The 23,928-nt window shown below is 35.9% G+C and overlaps 1 protein-coding gene across 2 annotated transcripts in view; it reads right to left on the minus strand.

Moving 5' to 3' along the window:
- The window catches only part of GABRA2 (gamma-aminobutyric acid type A receptor subunit alpha2), a 64,159-nt gene that overhangs the window by 12,100 nt on the left and 28,131 nt on the right, over positions 1-23,928 (minus strand). For both annotated transcript variants that reach the window (XM_088163322.1, XM_014887978.2), the window contains exons 5-8: positions 13,776-13,996; positions 11,425-11,507; positions 8,394-8,537; positions 7,453-7,605 (exon numbers count right to left, since the gene is read on the minus strand). In XM_088163322.1, coding sequence (XP_088019448.1) covers positions 7,453-7,605; positions 8,394-8,537; positions 11,425-11,507; positions 13,776-13,996 — 601 coding nt within the window. The remainder of the gene's footprint in view (positions 1-7,452; positions 7,606-8,393; positions 8,538-11,424; positions 11,508-13,775; positions 13,997-23,928) is intronic.

Here is a 23,928-nt window from a genome sequence, read left to right on the forward strand (position 1 = left end):
ATTAAAGGCGACACAAAGTGATATACTTAGCACAGATCAGCAAACCTACACTTCACTATGACAGGAAAAGGAGATGCCATGGCAGAAATATTAGTAACAGCACACCACAGCTTCAACAAATAACACACTCATAAAATTGTTGTAGGAGGCTTCCCAAGAGAAAGTAAAGTCACTCTCCTTAAGCCAGATCTTCTGCTGTCAGCAATCTGTCACCTGGGTTCAGAAGGATCAACATAGCTCTGATTTTCCTTCTGCTACAAGAGAAGAAGCAATTTTAACCACTGTGAGAAAGGGAAGAGAGGCAGCAATCACATCCACTGAGACCTCCTCAGACTCCACAATTTTCATCCCTGCAGTAAAGAATCTCCATCTCTGAAGGTGCTACAAAGGGTGGCAGAGCCAGGCTAAGCGGACTCAGCCTCAGGGCTTTCAAAGGTCTGTGCAGCAGGGAAAACAACGCACAGAAACTTCCTGCTGAGTCACACAGCATCGAGACACCTTAGCACACATAAATCTCTAATTGCTGTTTTTCAGCCTCCATAAATTAAAGAGGATTTGGCCTGGAATCAGCCATTACACTGTTGGCATCTACTAGCCTAAACAATGAAAAGGAAGCAGCCATCATACAGTACAGTAAGAAAATCTGTAGATAAAATATATTTTGTAAAGAACGTAGTCTCTCCTAAGTTACAGAACATATGGCAAAATTATTTTCAGCACCTCAGGGAAAAGACAGCCTATCTTACATTTAAAATTATCACATGTAAATTTTAACACCAGTCCTGAGCTGCAGATAAATCATTATAATTATACAGAATTATCAGCAAAGTGAATGTTTCTCAGATATAAGGTGACCTTATCTACATGTAAATATATACGGTTGCTAAGGTACTGCTCAGTTTAAATCCCACTTTATAGAATAAATTAATCTTCTGGAAACCACATTGACTTCTTCAGAAATCTGATTTAAGATTTACTGCTGACCTTTCCAAGTCTCACTTAAAACATTGTGAATTTATATCTTGTTACCACTTACTGCCACTTGACAATTTCTCGAAAAAGTTCAGCAAGTTACACCACTTTGTGACCCAAATGCTAATCAATGCTGTCAGATCATTGCTGACATACTTTCTTTTATTCCTTCACTCTATAAATTCAGCGATGTTCAAGCTACCACAGTCATTTAACCTGAAGTGAATGGGAAAAAATTGGACAGAAAATTTAATCTGTAATATCTGTCAGTTTAGAATTGTCTAGCACTTTTATATTGCTATTATTCTTCAGAGAAAAGACAGATGATTTTGCTCATTATAGTTAATTTGAAAAATCAGTTTTATCAAGTCTTTTTTATGAAAAAGGAGTGAATGGAAATAACCTGCCTCCTTGCCATTGCTAAACCTGAGAGGACTGAAAAGTTATTAATGTGGAAGAACATGGTCAACTTGTAAAACAAAACTCATTTATTTCACAAAGATTTAACTTAAAACCCCACAAAACCCATGCACTGATTAGAACAAAACTGTTCCTCATTGCTTATCTAATTCATAACACTAGTGAACTAAAACTGGCATAAAGAACAGGGAGTAAATTGTAGCCCCTACAATGAAGTAGTCAAAACGTATTTAAAAGTCTATGTAAAGACTGCCTATCTCCCTATGCTGTAAAAAAAACAGTTTACATACAGGTCAAGAACTATCTTCTACAGCCCAGCACCCAGCAGATGTGGCAACTGAACTGATGCCAGAAGAAACGGTCACATATTGTTTTGTAAGGGACCATGAGCAGTCATCAGTTCGTCTTTGAAAAAGACCCAAAAAATAAACCATCAGCATTTCCTTTCTCCAAAGAAGACCAAGCATTTTTTTACTTAACAGTAAACATCCTTACAAGGTTTGTTCTCAGCAGTGCATGCCTATAAAGCTAAATATCTTCTATCACTACAGGTTTATCTATTCCAGCCAAGACTGGAGCTATTTGATGCCTGGGATTTTTTAATTTATTTTTTTTTTATGGTGCTGCTTTTGAAATGGCATTTGTCATTGGAGAAAATCCATCTCCAGAGCTGCAAATTCAACACTTTTCACCAGGACTAAACTTATATCTCTGGAAAATATGAGCTCTGTTATGCTTGTTATAGTGAAAGAGGTAACCTGAAAAACTAGAAATGTATAACTAGAAACAGAATGGAAATTGGAGGAGGCAACACATACATATTAAAGTTAAAATCTGTCATGATGACTACTTTATGCCCACATTTATGTCCAAAAGTCAAGGTACTCCTTGACAGGGACAAATATTTGGACCCTAATTTCACCTCTTGTGTATTAGCTGGTTTTTCTAATTTGAAGAGACTTTAGTCAACTAAAAATCTCCTAGCCTTTTGTGCTAGAATGTGGACACTTCCTTTGAAAGGGAAAGGCCTAATTAATGAGTTACCAAAGGACAGTTCTGTAATAAAGAGGTACTGAAGCTTTGCAAATACTTTGTACAAAATGTTTTAAATGTGCTTTATATCCTATAATTTCAGGCTGCTCCTCCTATTATTTTATCCTTTCATCACAGAAGTTTGCAAAGTTACACATAATGGTTGAAGAACATATCACAAAAGGATTGATAAATCACTTTTTTTTTAAATTTAGGAAATTAGTTTCATTGTTTTATTTTTAACAGCAGTTGTAAATGTGTTTTGGTAATTAGATATCCCAACCTGGTCCAAACCACAAATAGATTCATAAATACAGCAGAACAAAAAGATTGTTGACTGTTTCAGAGACACAGATTACTACTTCATTTTATCATTCCAAGACCAAATATTTAGAAGTGTAAACAAAAGCTTAAAAATTCTGTAGGTATTACATGATATTAAAGTATTGCACCAAAACATTTGGCTGCACACTGTGTTGTTTGCTTTTATTTACTCAATGTATATGTGTTACTAGAGAATGCAATACAAAAGGAGTGCACCATGATTTTTATCTAACACCAGCAGGTAAGTCTGAACAACCATTGAGAAAGATTACAGAAAATAGCTCAAGCACTCTGTCTACCCTTTTTACTAAAAGAACAACACAAACCAGACTTTTTAAATAGCTTGGGAGGCAGGAACCATAACAAAATCTGTTTCCAGAAAAGTTGAATTCAATCAGTTGGGTAAGCTAGGTATCCATCCATACGGTGAAGTCAGTACCACGCTGCTTCACTGTATCAATCCTGAGCAGTGGAACACAACTTCCCACTGAGCAACAGGCAAGCTTGTTCCCAAAGCCCAATGGCAAGTGCTATTTACCCCAGCTCCAGGAAAAGTTGCATGCAATTAATACCACCACTGGAATATGAACTAGTGTCTTCACACATCACTACGTTAAGGAGATATATTTGTTTGCAGCCTGCTCAGTCTCTTACTCAGGGCTAGTTTTCCACTACCCACTGTCTAGCACTATATTATTATATCTACATTTAGTAGAAATACTCAATTAAGAAACTATAAACAGAAATGTGTGAGTGGTGGGATATCTCTAAAGGCACAAAAGATAATCTACAGCATGTGAAAGGAGAGAAGAATAAAGTCAACTGAGATTTTTTTTTCAATTAAATAGGAAAAGGTACATTGCATTTATAGAATTATTGAAAAGGATGGGTCTCTCTCAATGCCCATGTAAAAATAACCAGAGAACAAATCTGAACTTTTCTTGGGTTCCACTTTCTCTAGTGTCACAACTAAAAAGTTGTTTTGGGTTTGCATGGCAAGGTTTTGCTAGTGGGGGGCTACAGTGGCAGCTTCTGTGAGAAGCTGCCAGGAGCTTCCCCCATCCCTGAGAGATCCAAAGCCAGCCAGCTCCAAGAGGGACCCACCACTGCGGGCCAAGGCCAAGCCCAAGGGCAACACTGGCAGTGCCTCTGGGATGACATATTTAAGATGGAGAAAAAAATTATATTGAGCAGAAGCAACTGCAGCCAGAGAAAACAAGTGAGAATGTGTGACAGAAACAAGTCTGCAGACACCCAGGTCAGAGCAGAGGGAGAGGGAGGAGGTGCTCCAGGCACCAGAGATTCCCCTTCAGCCTGTGGTAAAAACCATGGTGAGGCAACTGTGCCCCTGCAGCCCACAGAGTTGTCCACAGTGGAGCAGAGATCGATCTTCAACCCACAGAAGACCCCATGAAACAACAGGTGAATGCCTGGAGGAGGCTTTGACACTATGGAAAACCTGTGCTGGAGCAGGCTTCCAGCAGGACCTGCATCTCCAAAGGGGACCCACGCTGGAGCAGTCTGTTCCTGAAGGACTGCACCCCATGGAAAGGACCCACATCAAGAACAAGTGAAAACAGACACAGAGCAACAGTAAAATTATCACAGTGAACTGACAAAAGAACATAGCTATGTGAATTTAAAAGTCTTCATCTTGGACAATATAATAAATACTAAGACTATTTTTGTTCTTTCCTGCTTCAGTTAACAAAGAATATATATCTAACTACATTTATTTTATCACTCTCATTGATACTCCATGTGAGTTAAAACATAGATAACTGTAGCACTAAGAAAACTAATTCCTGATTTTCTGTCACCTGCATATAATGTTGCTATTCAAATATGTGATGCTTCTAAGTGCTATGACCCATTAAAAATGAAGCAAGAATCCAATAAGCTGCACAAGATTAGTTTTGCTAATATTGTTGACACTAGATACATAACAATAAACACATTACTAAATGAAACAGATTGTAATCTTGCACTAAATGAAGGCATTATGAACAACTCTTATTCTCTTTCATTAAGAATGCAATCAGATTTATCTGCTAGAGAAAGCACATTCAAGACTTATCTAATCAACAATGACAAAACTTTCTTCTTCCAATAATTTAAGCAAAGTTGAAGCAATATAGCATTAGGCCATAATTCATTTGGGACACGGTAGGTCAGCAATATTAAGTAGATGCCATAAAGAAAAGGGATTAAAGAGCTCAACTGTAAAATAAGCCTCATTATACCAACCCCTAGTGTTAAGCTAGAACTTGAAACCACATTGCATGAGAATAGAAAGGGAAAAGTAACTTCTTTCACCCATGAAATAATATATGCTAAGTGGTGCTTTGAATAACTAGAAGTTATGTTTCTTTGAAAGGAACAGTATTCCAGTAGCTGGTCTTTATCTCTCAAGAAGGTCATCAAAATAAATTTCTCAATGATTTTCATTGATTTTCATTGATTTCCAAAAACACTTTGTCAAAACCAATAAACTCCGTTTAATTATATTTTAATATTGATGTATTTAATATAAAATGCAAAGATGGGTATCTAGCAAGTGACTATTCCATATAAAAACCAAAACTTAAGTATGATCAATATAAGTGTAAAGGAACACCCCCTACAATTTTTATATTCCCTGCTGAATGTAGCTTGTTGCCTTACTACTGTAATATGGGCTTCTTTTGTCACTGGATGGAGTCTACTTCAAAGCACCACCCAGATGAAACACTGAGTTACCAGCCCAGCTCTAACTGAATATTTCAGCACAGTCCAAAACCACTAAAGAGGAATAGATGAACTTTGTTATGTTCTTTTGTTGTTATGAAACTCTGACTGCATGAAACTGCACATTTTTGTAGCATATTCAAGCAAGACAGCAGAGAGTATAAGAAATCCCAGTGACAACTCCTGCCAGTAGGTATGGAGAAGACTGGGAGATCCACTTGAGGCTGTGGATTTAGAGAGCCAATTGGCAGCTTATGCTGCAATCTCATCTAGAGTGTAAGAGAATGTCATGAAATAGCTCCTCAGGGAAAATCCAACCCAACCCAATGAAAAAGGCTAAGCCTGAGGAGCAAATGCTGCATGCTAGGGCTAAGGTTTCTCCAACAGGCAAAGCCTGGATGTGTCTTATTTCCCTGGGTTCAGGGTGCCTGTCTATACTGGCCTGGAGGGAACAGAGCCCTGAGTGGCACACAGGGTGCATGTCTGTGTGGCAGGAATAAAATATTAGCATAAAACTGCTATGTCTGCAATAAACCCATGGCTCTTAGTAAACAGATTGCAGTTTCGTGTCACTGAGTGGTGTGATTCTGTTCTTGCAGCCTCCTATGCCCTTTCATCAAGACATCCTGAAGCAGGACACTTCATTATCACCTTATACTAAACTGCAGGAAAGCAAAGCAGCCGGCTGACATGCAGACACTACTTATTTCTAAAAAATATATAAATTAAACAGAAAATAAATCAAGAATAAGAAAGAGGTGTGCAGGAAGGAACACATTTCAGGAAAATTATCCCAGGGCTTTGTTATGGATGGAGTGCCTTGTTAACAGTGACACAGTAACAGAAAGTGCATTTTAGGAAGAGCAGATGCGAGATTTTTTTTGGAGAAACCAGTCACACTGTCCTAAATGTATTGGAGTGGATGCAGAAAAGGGCAAAGACAGAAATACCAAAGGATCTGACAGTGTACTTGCAAGGCTGGAAAATAGAAGTGTACATTTTCATAATCGAAAATGGATAAATTCATAGAAGATTTTGAAGAAGGACGAAAAAATCTGCGTGATAGCTGCCTGAAAAACCATGGTAGAATTCTGATCCCACTGAAACCCCTGACCTGTTTCATCTGACTTCAACAAGGCTCATATTCAAACCTACAATTTTCACAATGCTTCGGGTGGCATGTTCTCTACCAGGAGCGACATTAAATGCTTTGTTGTGCATCATACTTAATATGCATTTGAGTTTGGCCTATTTTTTTGAAGAGTACATAGTGTTTACTGATGATTAATCATACCATTTTAGGCAGTATTTTTGATGGCTGATTCCACACAGACATTTTGCTTATCTCTTTTTCTTTAAAATGAAAGAAACTAAATGAACTTTGCTTTGAAAATAAGAAAGGCATTTGTTACTTTGAGAAACACTTTTTTACTGCTCTGCTGAACCTGTCTGCTGTGTCACAGTAATCTCCAATTTGAATTAGAAAAAAATTGTTGCCCAAAACCCCAGAATAAGGTTTCTTTAAAAGAACTTCAACTTGAAATTTTAACACAAGCAATTCAACAAATTCAAATTTAATTTGCCTAGTTTAAAAATAGTTTTAGAAATTTGCTTATCTACCAAGTACCAGAATACTTAGATAATACCAAGGTAAGATATTTCAGGAAATCATCTAAGTTTACTAAATTTACTTTTTAAATAGAAACATCACCATCTTTTTCTATACTGTGATTTTTTTTCCTCTTAAAAGAGTCAAGGATATATGAAGACAGTTTGCTTGTACATATTGATTTTCAAAATCTTTGGGATTCTCAGGAGATGTGTAAGGTGCAGTTGAAAACTGTTTGGACTAGGAATCATATCACATTCTACAAGCACTTTAACTCGTATGAAAAAGCCCTTTACTTCAGAAGTACTTTCTAGCATCTTCAGCTATTGCAAATAGCTAATAGAGCTAATGCTAGTCAGTATACTCACCAAAGACTGTCCTGGCAGGTACAGATTCTCTGTTCAGCCAGAATGACACTTGAGACAGAATGACAGTCATGATACAGGGGAGGTAAGTCTGAATGACAAAATAACCAATTTTTCTCTTCAAGTGAAAATGAGCTGTCATTACTGTATATTCACCTAGATGCCACAAACAAACAAAATACAATGAAACAGAAGGTTATCATCTTAAGAAAGTCTACTTCTTTGACAAGAGAAAGTTTGCTATATTTATGTGAAACAAATGTTCTAGGGTTATATTGTACCAAAGGTACTTTGTAATAGAAAGCATCCTTTAGAATATAAGAAAGATTTTGAGTACAGCTATTTCTTATTCCCACTGTGTTCCATGAAAGATGACTGTTAAGGAACTTCCAGGAACCCTTGTATGCACTGAGAAGTACTTCAGCCTTGAAGGCTTCTGCTCATAAGCAACTGTCTGCATTCACACAACAGCTCTCTGAGAATTTAATCACAGATAGAAAGCAGTCATGGGGGCCCATCACAGCCTGGCACATGCAGGAAAACAGTCTAGAGTCTCGCAGAATAGTCCAGTGCTTTTGACGTTAAACATGATGGAAGGGAAACATGGTTGAAAACTATCTGCTTTACCATTTAATAGACAAAATCGATGCCATCGACAATATGAAATGTAACAAATATCCCAACCCTGGGTTACAAATGTTAGGATTTAAATGGAGCTCCAGATAAAATTTTAAAAAACAGTTACTGAGGGCAAGTTCACCTCTGCTATCACCAGGTAATTATAATTTGAAAGAATCAGTGAAGTGCTGTTTTGTGTTACTGGTACAGTACATGCCTAATAGATCACATTTTGCAACATTCTTTTTCAGAAGCCTTTAACACTATCTGGAATATAGTTTTCACAGCCAGTAACTGTCTTTTACTCCAAAATATCTTTTACTAACCTGTACTTGACTTAACTGTCTCTTTTCCAATTGTTTGGCCTAGAAGATCATACTGATTCAGTCTTGAGCCATCCGGTGCCACTTGCACTGAATCTGAAGCATTATAAGTCCAAATGTATGTCACTTCTGAAGTTGTGTATGCATCTGTGAGAAACAAGGTAAAATATATCAGCAGCAATTTAAATTAAACAGTGTCCATCAAAACTCACAGAATTACAAGAGCTACTTATTTTTCAAATAGAAACTCATCCCAAAGAATTTAAAATTAAAAAATATAGTAAAAAATATCTTTGGCTGTTTAAAGTAGCTTTACTGTAAAGTAAGTTCCTATTGCAACACGGAAACAGGGCACTCACTTGTGATCTTATTAAACACAATTTATTTCTATTAAAATACAAACAACATCTCTTCTACACTGTTAAAAGACTTGCCCTAAATTAGATATTATATGTATCCTATAAACAAGGACAATTTGCAAGATTTAGGATACAACATTTTTGAAAATTCATTCCTGTGTACTTCTGACCTTGCATTGTCTCTTCTCTCAACTTTGGGGATGTATTACAAGAATTTTATTAGTTGAAATCCAGAATAGCAGTGACAACACCCTGGTGCCTTGTCCTTTCCACCCTCTTAAATCTCACTAGTTGCCATTATTTTGGGGGACACACCAACATTAAACAGGCTGCTCTCTCAGAACATTCATGATCAAACCCACATTTAGCCTGGTCTCTCAAAATAAACTAATATAAAAGTAAATCAACACATTATTTTAAACAGCACTAATGGCTCTCCAGTAAGTAAGAAAAAAAAGTAGTATGTCCTGAAAGTTTTTCCAGTCTAATATCTATTAACAAATGGAATATAAAAGGAAAAGGGTAAACAACTGATGGAAGAAGTTGTGTGCTCATTTTGATTGACTGAGATAAGTACATTGTAAATCTTGCACCATAATTGCGGTGCAATTAGAAAGTAAAGCATCATTACTGTTTTCACTTGAGAAATCTCTAGAGGCTTCTCAGAAAGTAGCTTCCTCATGCAACTAGCCATAAATTGCATGACTAACAAAATCTAGCAGGTGGGTAGCAAGTAGATTTTTAACACTTCCCATCTATCCTTCAAGCTTTCCACAAAAATATCTCTGCTTTAATGCAAACCAGCAGTATGGCAAATTGTTGATTGGTCTCCATTCTCTTCACTGTCAGCTCGACTTTTTGAAAAGAATAAAGAAAAGCAATCTATTAAGCTACAGCTTCTCCCATACATTCAGTTTGGCCTTTCTCTTCTGTATAAAAAGAGACATTCATACATGCTGATGATCCTCCTAGCAACCCAAGATTGGCAGCATATGAAGAGCTGTGACAAATATATACCACTGGCAAATTTGCCTTAGTTAAACCAAAATCCTCAGGATTCCTGCTTATTTTCACCACTATTTCTCATTCAGATTCTACCCCAGAATAAAAGCTGAAAAATGGACAGTTGTCTAGAATGAGTCTTAGGTAAAGAAATAAAATGTGTGTGAAGCCATTCAAAATGAACAGAAATGAGTCCCCTGAAGGTGCCTACAGGCTGGAGCATAGGTGACTTTGAGGGAAATGAAAGACACTTTTTTTAAAATCACATTGTTCACATTTAGAATTCCTCACATTCAGAACTGCTCACATTTAGAATTCCTCTTATTATTGGAAAATCATAGAGAGAGAAAAAACAGCAAGCTGGTAAGAAAAACAATCAAGACCATATAAAAAGACAAAAAAGGAAGTGGTTCACACAAAGTCTAATACACCTAGCCATAAGGGATTCCAACCTAAAACTGCTCACGAAGAAAGTAGCCTTTTGGGCTGTGAGTTTCATTATTACAGGAGTTTTCAAGTTGTATGGAGGATATATATGAGTCTTTTTTTCCTGCAACACCTTATAAATCCAACATGCCTTGCTGGGCACATGTATGTAAATATTATTAGTCAGTAGCTGATATTGGCTGACATCTCTGGTTTTAGTTATTTAGGCTGCATTACGTATTACAAATGTAATATTGAGGGAGCAGGAAAATGCTCCATTTTGCTAAGAGTGTCCATTCTAATGATCTTTTATCTCCATAGCTAAGTTTTCCTTCAAGTGTGGAAACATCATTAGAAGTGCAGGCTTTGTTTAATTGGCTACAAACTCCAAGGAAAAGGGATATTGGAGCATGATGGAGAGAGTGTGCAGGGAGGCACAGTGCTATGACAAGCATAATGTGGTTAATGATGTCCTTAGTGGCAGCATATCCCCTGTTTTGTATTCTGTGGTTGCTACAATTATTGTAAAGTCAGCCAGAATTTATAGGTTTTAACTTGTTTCCTCAAAAAATACAATTTCCTTTCCAGGCCTAGCAGAGAATATAGACTGCAGCCAAAGGAAAAAAAAAAAAAAAGAAAGCTTTTAGTGTATAAAATCCACAGAATATATATAATGAAGAAGAAGAAGAATGGCTGTAACCTAAGAAAGTGAAATAATGCTGTTGTTAAAAATAATACCAGTGAGGTCAAATTCCACCTGTCTGTAGCATGAAGATGCACTAAAGAATTAATTTTTTATCATACAAAGGTATTTGTTATTGTCTTCGTTGAATAAGAACATTAAAAATATTGTTAACAATGAAGACAAACTAAGTTGTTGGGATAAATTTTTAAAAACCACTCATGGAAGTCTTTGATCTGTTCTTTGTTAATACTAGACAGGCTATGTGCATCCTGTTCTGTGTTCGTCAGTATGATTTGCACACTGCAATGAAAGTAGACCCGTGCAGTGTTGATCAGGTGCAGGGTGTTTATTGCTAACTGGAGTAATGAAATCTTTAAAATACACTAGAAGACACAACACTTGAATAGAGAAAAGAGATTTTGTTATGTCAGGTTACTATTTTCATTTAGAAGTCCCATCTCGTGGTTTACATTTCTCATGCGACAATTTACTGAAACAAAATTGTGCTGAGAAATGTTAGATATTCACTAACCAAAGGGTGTAGTTCACATTATATACTTACAACTGCCAAACTTCAGTGGGCACGAGTGAGCATCCATAGGGAAGTCCTCCAAGTGCATTGGACATTCAGCTTGGACTGTAAGCCTAAAAGGCAAAAGACCTCTATGTATTTAAGTCATTTAGCAGGACAAGAAAATCAGCTCCACAGAAATGAACAAAGTTTATGCCGATTTAGTAGACTGAATTAAAATTTTATATTAAACTAACAAGAATTTAAATCAGCTTTTATTTCTTCCATTTTATGTGCTCCTTTGAAAGGCATTTACCTATCACATAAAGAACCTGTAAAAGTCAACCTCAAAATTATGAAGATAGGCCATTTAAAGAAAAATACGAATTAAGTAGTGTCAGGTTGTTAAGAACAATAATTTTCTTCTCATAATATTCTAAGGAACATGTGTGCTAATACTGCTCTTTAAGGCTCATTTAAAAAGCATCTAAAATACAATTAACATGCCAAAGAACCTTACTCCAGTCTTCTGAATTTAATTTTTTGACAGTTTTAATGGAAGATACAGAGCAAAAATATTTTTGTTCTTTAAAAGATTGGTGCTGCTCATTCTCCATGTTACTAGTGATTATTCTTTATATTTGTGTAAAGTGTGACAGTATGTTAAGAAAGCATCCACTTTGTCTCATTTTGTGAGAAAACCTCAGCAATATCTCAGTATCATATATGGGGATTAGCATAATAAAAAATAATTTTAAACAATTTGAAGAAAGCTTTTAATGGACTTCCTCATTTTTTAATTAAAAAAAAAATCCAAGAAAAACCCTGTGTTTCTCCTTCCTATCTTGTAAATCTTCTCTGGGTAGAGATGTTTTTCTGTGTGCCTTTTCGTTCTCTTCATCCAGCCCCAAATAGCAGTTACATCCTTCTGTACTCCCAGTGGTTCCTAGTCATTGTTTTCTCTGTATTTTCTCCTAGCCTTCCACCAAAACACATTTCATCTTTCTGCTCCTCCACTCCCCAGGAATGTTTATCTGAATTCAAGGGGCGCCGAGAGATAAGAATCAGCAAACAGCTGAAGGCAAAGGAAAGAACTGCATAAGCCTCTGATGTAAATCACACAATCATTTTATGTAGACACTATAAAAATAGCTATTTAAAATCTAGGCAAAACAGTTAGATCAGTGTACACATTAATCTCATACCCTGAAAACCAACATACTTACAAGTAAAAAAAATGCGTAGTTAATTATAATTAACCTGACCCAGCTTATGCTCCAAAATATTTTCAAATAGTATTTCCTATTGTTTATAGTATATGGTTATTATACCCTCTGGAGGAAGAGAATTTCAGTCAGCTTATGCAGATAATTCTCAAGTATTGATTTGATCTGAAGCAAAAATACAACACAGGGGGTCTCAATTTACTTCAAGGAAACTTTTCTGAGTCTCTCTAACCACTACATCACCCAATATCATTAGCAGTCTATCCATCAACACTCAATACTCCAAGGGTTTCAGAGATGTGAAGTAAAACTGAGTTTCAGGGATGCATGGAAAAAGTACCAGAGTACATGTAAAATTTGAAGCTCACATTTTCTATCTTATTTAGGCTGGAGATTTTAAGTTAACATTCATGACAACTTCAATTTATTAAGTATTCTCCAAGAAAAAGGAAAAAACTAAGTCAGGGGCTTCTGGAAACTTGGGTAAATATTTTTTAAAAAATGCACATAGGTAACATGATTGCCAAAAGAGTTACCGAAGAAATCAGTCTTATAGAAATGCTGCTAATACCTGTTTTTATAATTTTTCGAATTCTATATTCTATTTTCTAAGTGAATTTAAAACATTTTACCAGCTAAATATTTATCTTAGCTACAAATTATGCACAAGATGAAAGAATTAAAATTCTAAGTTAAATATTTCCATTAGATATAAAGAAACAGTAATTACAGAGTAAGACATATTTTCCCTTTTGCACTTGCTGGAAAGAATTTGAGACCTTATTACCTCTTTATTCTTGCACTGTTTTTTTATTGCCTCTGATCTTAACAAAAATTTGCTTAGGGGCTCACATATTCAGTACAACCACTGCAGTAACAGGCTAAACTCCTACACTATTTCCATCATTCTAAGACAGAGTTGGTAAACTCTACCTGAAGGTCTCAAATATCTTCAATACAAAAATTTGAAAACTGAGGCAGACATAGGAAAACTGATCCAACTCACTATTAGCCAAGAGACTTTCAACAGAACTGGAAACAAAACATGCATTTTTCTAGCTTTCTTTCTGCTTAGAGAGAAATAAAACAAAGGAGATTTCTCCTGAAACCTGATTTAGTTGTTAAATGGAAAAAATCACATCAAGAAATAGCTTGAGTAGAGATGAACAGACATACCTCATGGTGTACAAGAGTGTCCCATCGTCCTGGATTCGTAGAAGCTTATTTGGCATTGTCATGTTATGAGCCACTGACTTCTTCCCATTGTGAAAAAATGTATCTGGAGTCCAGATTTTGCTGGCCATTAGGTTGTTCAGTCGAAGAATGTTCATTGGGCCTTTAAACTTTAATCTCTCATCCTTCCATCTCTGACGGAAGAAAACATCTATTGTGTACTCCTGTAATGGAATAAATATATGGGGGTTTTTTGACACAATGAAACAACAATCTGCTTTCTGAGAACAAAAATAGGAAAGCTTTGTTTGCAAAACTCCTTTGGTAAAATTGTCAAGGGGGAACAGTCATCACAAAAAATTGTACAGTGCCGAGAATAATAAACAGGAAGTCAATGTATTTTGGGTATGACATTCTTCTTCATGATTGCTAACTGTTGTTTTTGTACTGAACATTTTCAATATTTAGGTTTCTGTATCTGATACACAAAGTATCTGTGATATGGGTAATTTCAGTAAATACAGTAAGGAAGGAAAGTAAGGAAAAAATACAAAGGACACCAAATAGTTCTTTCAGTATCTTCTCCTGTGGAGTAACCCAGCATCTCAAGAGCATGGAAGACGGCTGAGCCTGGAAGTGAGGAAACAAGGCAATCCATAAAGGGTACAGTATACACAAGAGTGATAGAAGAGTTTTCCAAAGAGTAATGAAAGACTCTGTAATGGTGTGAGTTTTATGAACAAAAGCACGTAAGTAGGAAACAACAGCTGATGACACACACAGGTGACACACACTGCCTGATCAACCTTACTCTGATGCCTTAGGAAGGCAGTACAGCTGGAAAAAAGGATGCAAGTAAAAACAGACTGATGACCTAGACCAGATGCCTGTGTCAACCAGTGCTGGGTATCCCATCTGGTGGGTTTTGTTGCTGTTCAGTTGGTTGCTGGCTGGGGTTAAATCACAACACAAACAAACAAAAAACTGATTAGACATTGATAATGCAAATTCATCAGCTATCTTCAAAATGGATTTAGTGTTTTGCTTCTGCCAGCACAGCATATAAATTGGATATGGGAGAGCTTAAAAACTATGCTGGAAGCAAACTGTATTCGGCATATTGGCAAATGCTACCTTGGTGTAATTTTGTTTTGTTGGACAGGTACAAAATTTAGTCTCATGACTTCAAAATATTAGTATGCTGCAACAGTCTGTACTACTGCAATTGCTCTGCATATACCATTTTCAAGTAAACAACTTCGAAAGGACAAGGCCTGATAAAACTTAACCAATATAAAATTTTCAAGGGATTTCAATATAAAAGTGACTTCAAGGAACTTATCAGCCTCTATCATCTTCTGCTGGCTCCCTTGTGTGCTGATTAACAAGGCTTAAGGTTCTTCTCCATCAGTCATACAGCCACATAAAAGGAGTGCTGACTAGACAGCGACAAGTGACTGCTCTCTTCAGCTCCTTTGGTCTGTGAGTCAAAGAGGACCTTTGTGTCTGTGAGGACCTTTTCCAGGTCAGGGCCAGAGGCTAAGGAGAGCATGCAGAATAAAGAAAAGAGAATTTTGTTATGTGAAGGAGCATGACAGGGGCAGGAGAGGAAGCAGTTCTCTTTATGAACAGCAAAAAATGCTTGCAACAAAGAGATATTTTGAAAATTATGGATACTTACAAACTAACCTGACAAAACCAAGAAGCTCAGTTTTTAGCTATACCAAGAGGTTGTACGTTAATGTAATAAAATTTTGCAATTTTTCTAATTAAAATTTTAAATATTTAAAATTATATTAAATTAAACACGACAATACACTGAAAATTAAATTGTTCAGTTTTCTTTACATCCATTTTCTATTATCTCTAAAAATATTTTAGTAAATACATCTGTTTAATACAAAATTATGAACCTCTAAAACATGTATTTCTTTGATATTATACTTGATTTTGTTCAGTATCTCATCCCTGCTAGACACACTGCCTCATAACAAGTGCTTTGCTCACTTCTCTATGATAGATCACATTTAATTCTCCTCTTTTATTTGCTGATTTCTATGTTGTTTTATTTGTTAAATATCACGTGACTTAAAATCTCATTTACAAATAACAAGTTGCCTATCAGTTCAGTTGCAGACCAGGGAAAGTGATAAAATGCATAATATCACGGAGAATCAGGAGCAGCAAGGGAATATATGAAATCTGGATAGAAGTACCAGGTAATTAAAGGAAAACAATTGTCCTAAGATCCTCCTCGTGGTTGTCATCTGAGGGGCTTTACCAATAAATCATTTTTATGGTAAGACTGATCCTTGAGGCATAAAGAATTGGGAAGAAGAGCCTGAAGGGAATTAAGACTTTGAAATTCCACTGAAACTCAACAGGAGTGAGTGAGTGATATGTCCTACAGGTTCTTTTGACAAACATCCCTGCACATAAAAGACGAGAATATAAATCTCAACTTTTTTGCAATGTTTCCATCAATAAAGAACTTCAAAGATCCTGCTTTTTTTCACTGTCTTCCAACATACATAAAAAGAATTACAAGAGAAATAAAATAGAAAAAAAAAAAAAAGCAGACATGAAAAGACACTAGATCAAAACAGCAACATTTCACAAAAACCCGCACCTGCTGCATGACAACAGCTAAGGAAGCAGAATGAGCAGGAAAGAATGAGCAGCAGAATGAAATGCAGCCTTGAGAGATCCCACTGAGAAATCTCTGGCTGATCCACAGATAATGGTTAATGGCTCTAACACTGTTAAGGTTATCACCGAAGGACTTTGCCCACCATGTCAAGCTGTATGAAGAAACAACTGCTCCTCTGACACCACAGAACTCCCCTCTCTCCCTCTCCCCAGAATGTCTCTGTGAATTCCTGGAAATTTGGACAGTAAGTTAAGCCTCCTGATGGGAAGTTGAGATAAGATAAAGGTGCTACTATTGTCCCATTATCTCATGTCTAAGGAGAAGGAAACAACACTGAGAGGAATGTATCCACAAGAAAAGCCAGCTCAGCAGATGTGCTGAAAATAAGCCCTGGCTGGGTCTGGCAGGGGGAGACCATCCACACCTGCAACAGATCCATGGTGTTGCAAAAGCCAGTGTAAAACTCTCCTCTCCAGGAGATGTGTCTGGATACTCCCATGTAAACCTGAATATATATTAACCCATTGAACTCTATGTTTCATGGGCTTTCCCCACTCCTGGCAGATCAAAACTGTAACCATCACTTTGACTAAAAAATATTGAAATTACATCAAATCTTGTTGAATTCATGTGTGGTGATATCTTCCTATTCTCCTTTCTTTCTCTTCTTTAATTTCCTTATAAATTTTCTTCAGTATTATTTTAATGCTTTTGTATTGCTGTATTGCTATTGAGAATAATAACCAAAATGGCTACATACCTCCTTTCCATTGCAACCAAAATTTTCCAAAACTAACTCATACATATATATGTATATATATATATGTGTGTGTGCATATATATATGTATTTATAAACACTGATCATTCAGTGTTGTTTCACCCTAATCTGCTCCCAGGGATCAAGTAATAAAAACCTGAGTTACCCTCACCTTTAGGATGGTTTGTAACACCATCCAGTCTGTGCTGGAGATCTTTATTTCAGAACATATCATTTAGAAGATGAAAACAAGGAATAAACCAAGGTTTGGTGCGAATGATGACAAACACCTTCTGTTTCCATTTACCACAATAGTAGTAAAATCTCACATAGTTCTTAAATAACTTATCTTTCTACAGACTTCTTTGCATTTTTTTCAATGGAAGTATTGGGATCTCAATTTTTTCATTGTCCATTTAAAATTATTATTTAAAGCAAAATACAACCCCTGCCTTTGCATCCCGGTGCTATATTCTCTGATCCCATGTTCCCTTCTCTGCCAAATCTATTCTACTTATGATCATGAATATCCCTACTGATGATGACCATATTAAAAAATATAAAAGTAGGAAGATATTGAAGTATTTTGAATATAATCAATATGATTAAAAGCCAGCTACAAAAAGACGCTACATAAAGATTTTGAGACTAATTCCTATTCAATATATTTGATGTATACCACTGTAGTAAATGCTGTGTAGTGTTTACCTTTCAGTCAAGACTAACGTTCCATGACAAAGGCAAATCTGGACATTAGGAAAAAATACTTGGACTAATACCTGATACTAATTTCATTAATTCTGTATATATTCTCCTATTAAAAAAAAACAACCCTTCTCTCTCTGGATATGACCTAACTACTCTCCAGTAGTGCAGTATCTCCACAAAATCACAGGAGCATACTTCCAGGTCTTCAGAGGACTCCTGTGATAAATTCTAGACAAGAAAGTGCTTCCTACTGTGTTGTGTCTAAAATGGTGCTTATACAGACAGACTCTAATGCAGTATGATTAAACATGATCTTTCAAATATGGATTTTACTACCTTACATGAAATTTTAGGTACAGATAATGAGATTCTTGCCACAGTTTTAAGAAGCACTTGACCCTCTGCCAGCTCCATGGTCAGAAGGATAAAATGGTGAGGAAATTTCATTTCTCTTTTAATATGCAGTTGTTGTGCATAACACTATGCACCATAAAAAAGATTTTAGTATCTCTGGCAGAAGCTTTAACTGACCTGAGTATAAGCAATTCCTCCCTACTATGTGGCAGTTGTTTTTGTTTTTTGTTTTTGGTTTTTAGGGGTTTTTTTGCTAAGGCCAGATTTGTATGGGAGAAGTTCAAACAACAAAAAATGTACTCTCATCCTTTCCAAAAGTGGTTGGCAGATTTTGGCAGTTTTAGCATCTGGAGTAAAGATGGACATGTTCCAAATATCTCAAAAATTGTAAGTGCCCATTAGCAAGCAGTCTTGTCCTGAAGCAGACAGAACATTTTATTAATTACCTTCTGGAACACAACATTTTGTTTAATGAATAGTTCAAGCCAGAGTTCCTCATTCCCTATTTGTAAAGATTTTTCTTAGTCATTTATTTAAAGTGTATTTGTCTTTTTCCTGACCACCCTTAAAGCCATTAAGGGATATATATATATAACCACAAAAACAAATTTCAAATACTGCAAAATATAAAACTTTTAAAAGCCAAATTAAAAAAAAATTAAAAGCAAGCAAAGGGGAAATGGCACATATAGCTTTTCATTGAGTCCTTAAAACAGTTAGAAACACTGTGGTTGAGATACTGATGAGATAGTTCAGATTCATGGACCTAAATCTCACATAACTAATATAGGAACTGCATATTAATATTTATTTTTAAATCAGTACAATCTCTTTCTTTTCATTCTTAAAATGTACATTCTTGTTTTCACATCTGCCTTAAGGAAACGTGCAATTTTTCTTTTGGATTTGTTTAAAAACATTAACAATCTTAGTATGTAACTGCTGCTGTAGAATACTAACATGATTAATGCATCTAAGCATCAAAATTACTTTCAAGAAAACCAAGATGTTTAGACAGAAGATTAAAAAAATGTAGTTCTTTTTTAGAAAGAAAAATAATCTGCCCAGTATTTGCACACTTACCATAATCTGATATTTGTCGGGGTGATGAGTGTAACTTTGTGATGCAACTTCTGCAATTCAATTTATTAAACATGCACAGTAGACATTTTCAGTGAGTGCTGAAATTAGCTTTACAGTAGGAGGATCACATCATTAGTTGGTTGTGTCTGTGGGCAGATCTTTGCAGGGTGCAGATGGCACACAGGCTACCACAGACTGCATAACCTACTTCATCATTGTACTGCTTGGCTTTACCTGGGCACACCTACCAGACTGGACAAACAATCCATCTCACTTTCTACTTTTCTCTTCTCTAAAAACAAGCAATTGTCATACAATATGAGGACTGAAAGAGTTCTCCTCTGAACCCCCTCAATGCTCCAATCATAAGCCCTGACTACTCAGGCTCTGCACAAGCACTTGTGCATCAACATCAAACCTCACTGCACAGATAAATAAACTGAGTCCATTTCCTCTTCTCCAAAACCTACCTCCTGATGTGTGCACAACACAGAACATAGAAGGAAATAGCAGACAGCCAGAAATTCCCTTCAGGTCATTTGGAGTGTGGACTTTAAATACTAGTGAACAGAATCCTTGAAAATATTCTGATGAAGGAGGACTGTGGTTTGAAACTGCACTGTTGGTTATTTTTCATCAAAAACCTTAACAGCCCTGTTAAAAACTGAAACACAATCCCATCACTGCATTTCAAAGGAGCATGTATTCATTTTTAAGTACATAAGTAATGTCTGCAGATACATATGACCTTTAATTCTATCAAGAATATGTGGAATATTTCTAGGGAATTGCAGCACAATTTTTCTCTATTTGAAGAACTCGTTTCAAGCCTTTTATTTCTGTCTAATCTGTCAACTTCTGTCATTTTTGTCTAAGCATTTAGTCTAAACATAAAATATTAAAAAAAAAAACTGGAAAAAAAGTGTTTAACCAGTTTGAATGATAGTGTCTAGGGAAGAGAATGTCTTTCTATTAATATTAATTTATGAAAAGGACCTTCTCGGAATGATTTTCTCTCTCTTTTTTTCCATATACCTGATGTAGAGTGAACTCTGAGTATAAAAGAAGCATCAAGGAGGGATAAGAGATTCTGCAAAAAATACAAATAGGAATTACTTAGAAAAGAGACTACAGTATATTTTGCCACTGCTGTCATTGAAAATAAAAACACTTGTCATTATCCTTTTTTTATTCAGAATGGAGAAAGAGCAACCCTGAAACACAGTGGACGCCTGGTGCCAGGAACAGGAATCCAAAGGTAGAGAGAGCTAACAGCAGCGACAGGCTTGGACACAGCCTCTAACAAATCCACCTCCAATATTGATCCACTTGGCAGGATGTTGCACAGAGGAAAAAGCCTTCCCAACAGAATAAAAAGACAGAAACTCTGAAAGAGATCATGTGGGATATTCTCATCAAAATTTCGGTGTATAGATTTAACTTGCTAAGGTAATTACCGTGGCCAATAATAAAAGGGAAAAAAGCAAAAAGTTTATTGACTTTTCAGAAACATACCAATTATAAAAACACAACTTAGATGTTCCCCAATGCTCCCCAAAACCCAAAAAGTCCAAGTTTATAATTCCTTTTACCCTTTATTCTTCTCTGAGTTCAAATAATAACTGCATAAAAGTAATTACAGTACTTTTAAAAATATTTTTGGAAAAAAATCATCTTGATGCATTCCCTTATTCTATCTAGACTTGCATATCATACCAGCTCTGCAAAGCTGCAGAATTAGGAATTCTAGAACGTTAAGGAATTCTAGCTAATAATTAGACCCTGAAACAGAGCGAAAAATAAGCTGTACAGGAAATCCCCCCCAAACAAAATCTGAAATACAAACTGAAATGAGGAAATCGGAAAAACAGACAGAAAAAAAGAAACAATGTTCGACGTTCAGTCAATATCTCTAAAGAACCATCCTCAGTTGTATTGATGAATGCTGTAACCACCCTTCTGATTATTTCTGTATTTGACTTTCAGTCTTCACTGAAAATTTCTATTCTGTCTGATTTGAAAAATCAGAAACACTTATTGACATTTCAGTTGAAAACTGATGAGATGGAACTATGTGTAGTGATGAAATAGCTGTGTATGACAGTCTCTAAAGAGAAATGTTCCTGTTCCTTGACTTCAAAGTGAAAAACAGGAAGTCTATCATCAAGAAACTAGGAAAAAATGTTGTTTACACCTTTGGGAACAAAAGTGTCACCACAGTAAACAAAACTCCCCAATAACTATGAAAATCTAAGACTCCAAGGTGAAATACAAAAGTTTCAGAAAGCTTCTTAGTTTTAATATTCAAGCTCAACTGATTCAAGTCCTGCCACCTACTAACCATGTGTTGTAGGAAAGCAGGAAAGACCATTCTCAGCAACAATCAGAAACCTTGTTCTGAGACAAAGTTTGCTAAATTTTGGCAAACCTTTTTTCACAGCACACCTTGTTTACATAATCTGCCTTATATAAAATGGCTATGGGGGAAATTTTAGGAGCCAAAGTGTCAGGAGAGCCTGAAAAGACACCAAGTCTGAGAAAAAGAGGTAAAAATACATTGCTTTCAGTGATGAAATTTAAGTTAGCAGCATGTAGATTTATAATGATGGTACAGTTTACCAGATTTCAAATAATTAATTTTTAAAAACAGAAAAGTAATCAGGTTTAATGTTCAATCCTTTTTATCCTACAAATTATAATCCAACCAAGTGCATCCTTTACCTCTGAATTTTCAAATATTAAACATTTTAATTTAATGATAAATGCTTTAATTAGCTTCTGTAATAATAATTTAGTCCTCAGAATAACAATAATAATAATAATTAACTCTTCAGAAAATTAAGAGATGCTTTGTTTTTCAGTTGTTGTGCCCAATTTTTCATTTGTTTGTTTTTCTAAACAATGCAGCTTTTCTTCTCTAAGGCTAATGTCAAAATAAATTTGTATCACTTATTGGGTTGGAAGCCTATAAGGCATAGCATCACAATACTGAACTTGAAAATTTCTGAGAAATAGCAGCTCAAAAAGACAGAAGAGTGAAAGTAAAATCTGTTTAAACTCATGTTTTGCTTTGCCTTCCTTGATTCTCACCAGTTTGCAAAAGGAAGCTGAAAATCCTTATATACTGGCACTGCATATTTGACATGAAACAGAGTGGTTGACATACAATAGCTTTTCTTTGACACAAATTATATAGATACCCAAATATTTTTGTTCATTGGAAGCACAGTTTGCAACAGACTCCTGGCCAAGGGTGAACAGATTTGGTGGCTGACTATTTTGGTCAGAACAGAGAGTGGCATCTTTTGAACTTAGTCAAAATGTTAATCCACTACAAGGACCAAATGTTTTTGACTCTTAACACATTTGGGGAAACATCTCAGCTTCAGCTTATACTTCCTGAATTTATCAACAGCAACTTCAGCTATCTTAAAATCAATCAAAGATCAAATTCCCCTGGACATAATTATATTTTGGCAAAGTTGTGATGCTGGAAAGATACAGTGAATGTGAATAAAAATGCACATTCTAGCAATCATATCGAGTCACAGATCGTGCACCATACTATATTAACATTGATGGGAACTGCTTGTAAGGAAAACAGAAAGCTCACAAATTCATAGCAATTCAACAACAAAGTTTAGAATTACATTTTATCAACTTTGTGAATCAACACTTCATGAGAACTGCATCCTTATCTCCAATACACCCATCACTGCCTGTGTGCCACCTCCTTCTTCCATATTCTAAATGCATATTAAACATCTCCCTTGTCAGTGAGTCCCCCTCCTGTTTTCAAAAGCACCCCTCTTCTTCTAAGCACCACTATCCTTCACAAGATACTAACCAAGGAGGAAAACACAAACTGGAAAATAAATCATGCAAAGAGGTGCAGTCACACACCTGAAGATTTTATTGCTATAAAAAACCCCAGTGGAAGGAATCCTAGGGGCAGCAATAATCATGAGAGTTTTGGGCAACAGCAGTGTTCAGCCTAAATACCTCCTGTGACTGAGGGCCTCACCATTCACATTGTGACAGCAGAGGACATCAGGGACTGGCACCCAACCTTCCTGAAAAAATCTGAGTTTGGGATACACTGAAAATTCTGGAGGACAGAGGCAAGAGTCAAATTTATTCTTCCAATTAAACCTTTTAAGGAAGACATTTAAAAAATTATAATATCCCAGAGTTTTCAACATTTACAGAAGAAAATATCAATGAATCCTCTGTATAATAGCTTACATTATTGATTCAGTCATGCAGCTCCTAAATGAAAAAGTACTTTTGGTTAAAAGTCTAATGTCACCTTCATGTTCGACAGAATACGTGATGGTTTGGAAGCTATTATTTCAAAACTCACATGTTGGAATTTTCTAATTGACTGCTCATACGTGTCAAAATTGTTTTATAATTATCCACAGAACAAGCTAAATTAACCCTGAAGCTTGTAGTAATAAGAATTAAACTGCTCTTACTTATCTATCTACTTATCTGCAAATAAACCTACCCATTAGAGTAACAGCTGCCGTTCTGATGCTCTGCATTCTGCTTTGATTAACACCTCTGCACAGATCTGTTAGAGCTGTAGCACCAAAGGACC

The sequence above is a fragment of the Sturnus vulgaris genome, chromosome 4 (assembly GCF_052056855.1).
Source record: "Sturnus vulgaris isolate bStuVul1 chromosome 4, bStuVul1.hap1, whole genome shotgun sequence".
Lineage (NCBI taxonomy): Eukaryota > Metazoa > Chordata > Aves > Passeriformes > Sturnidae > Sturnus > Sturnus vulgaris.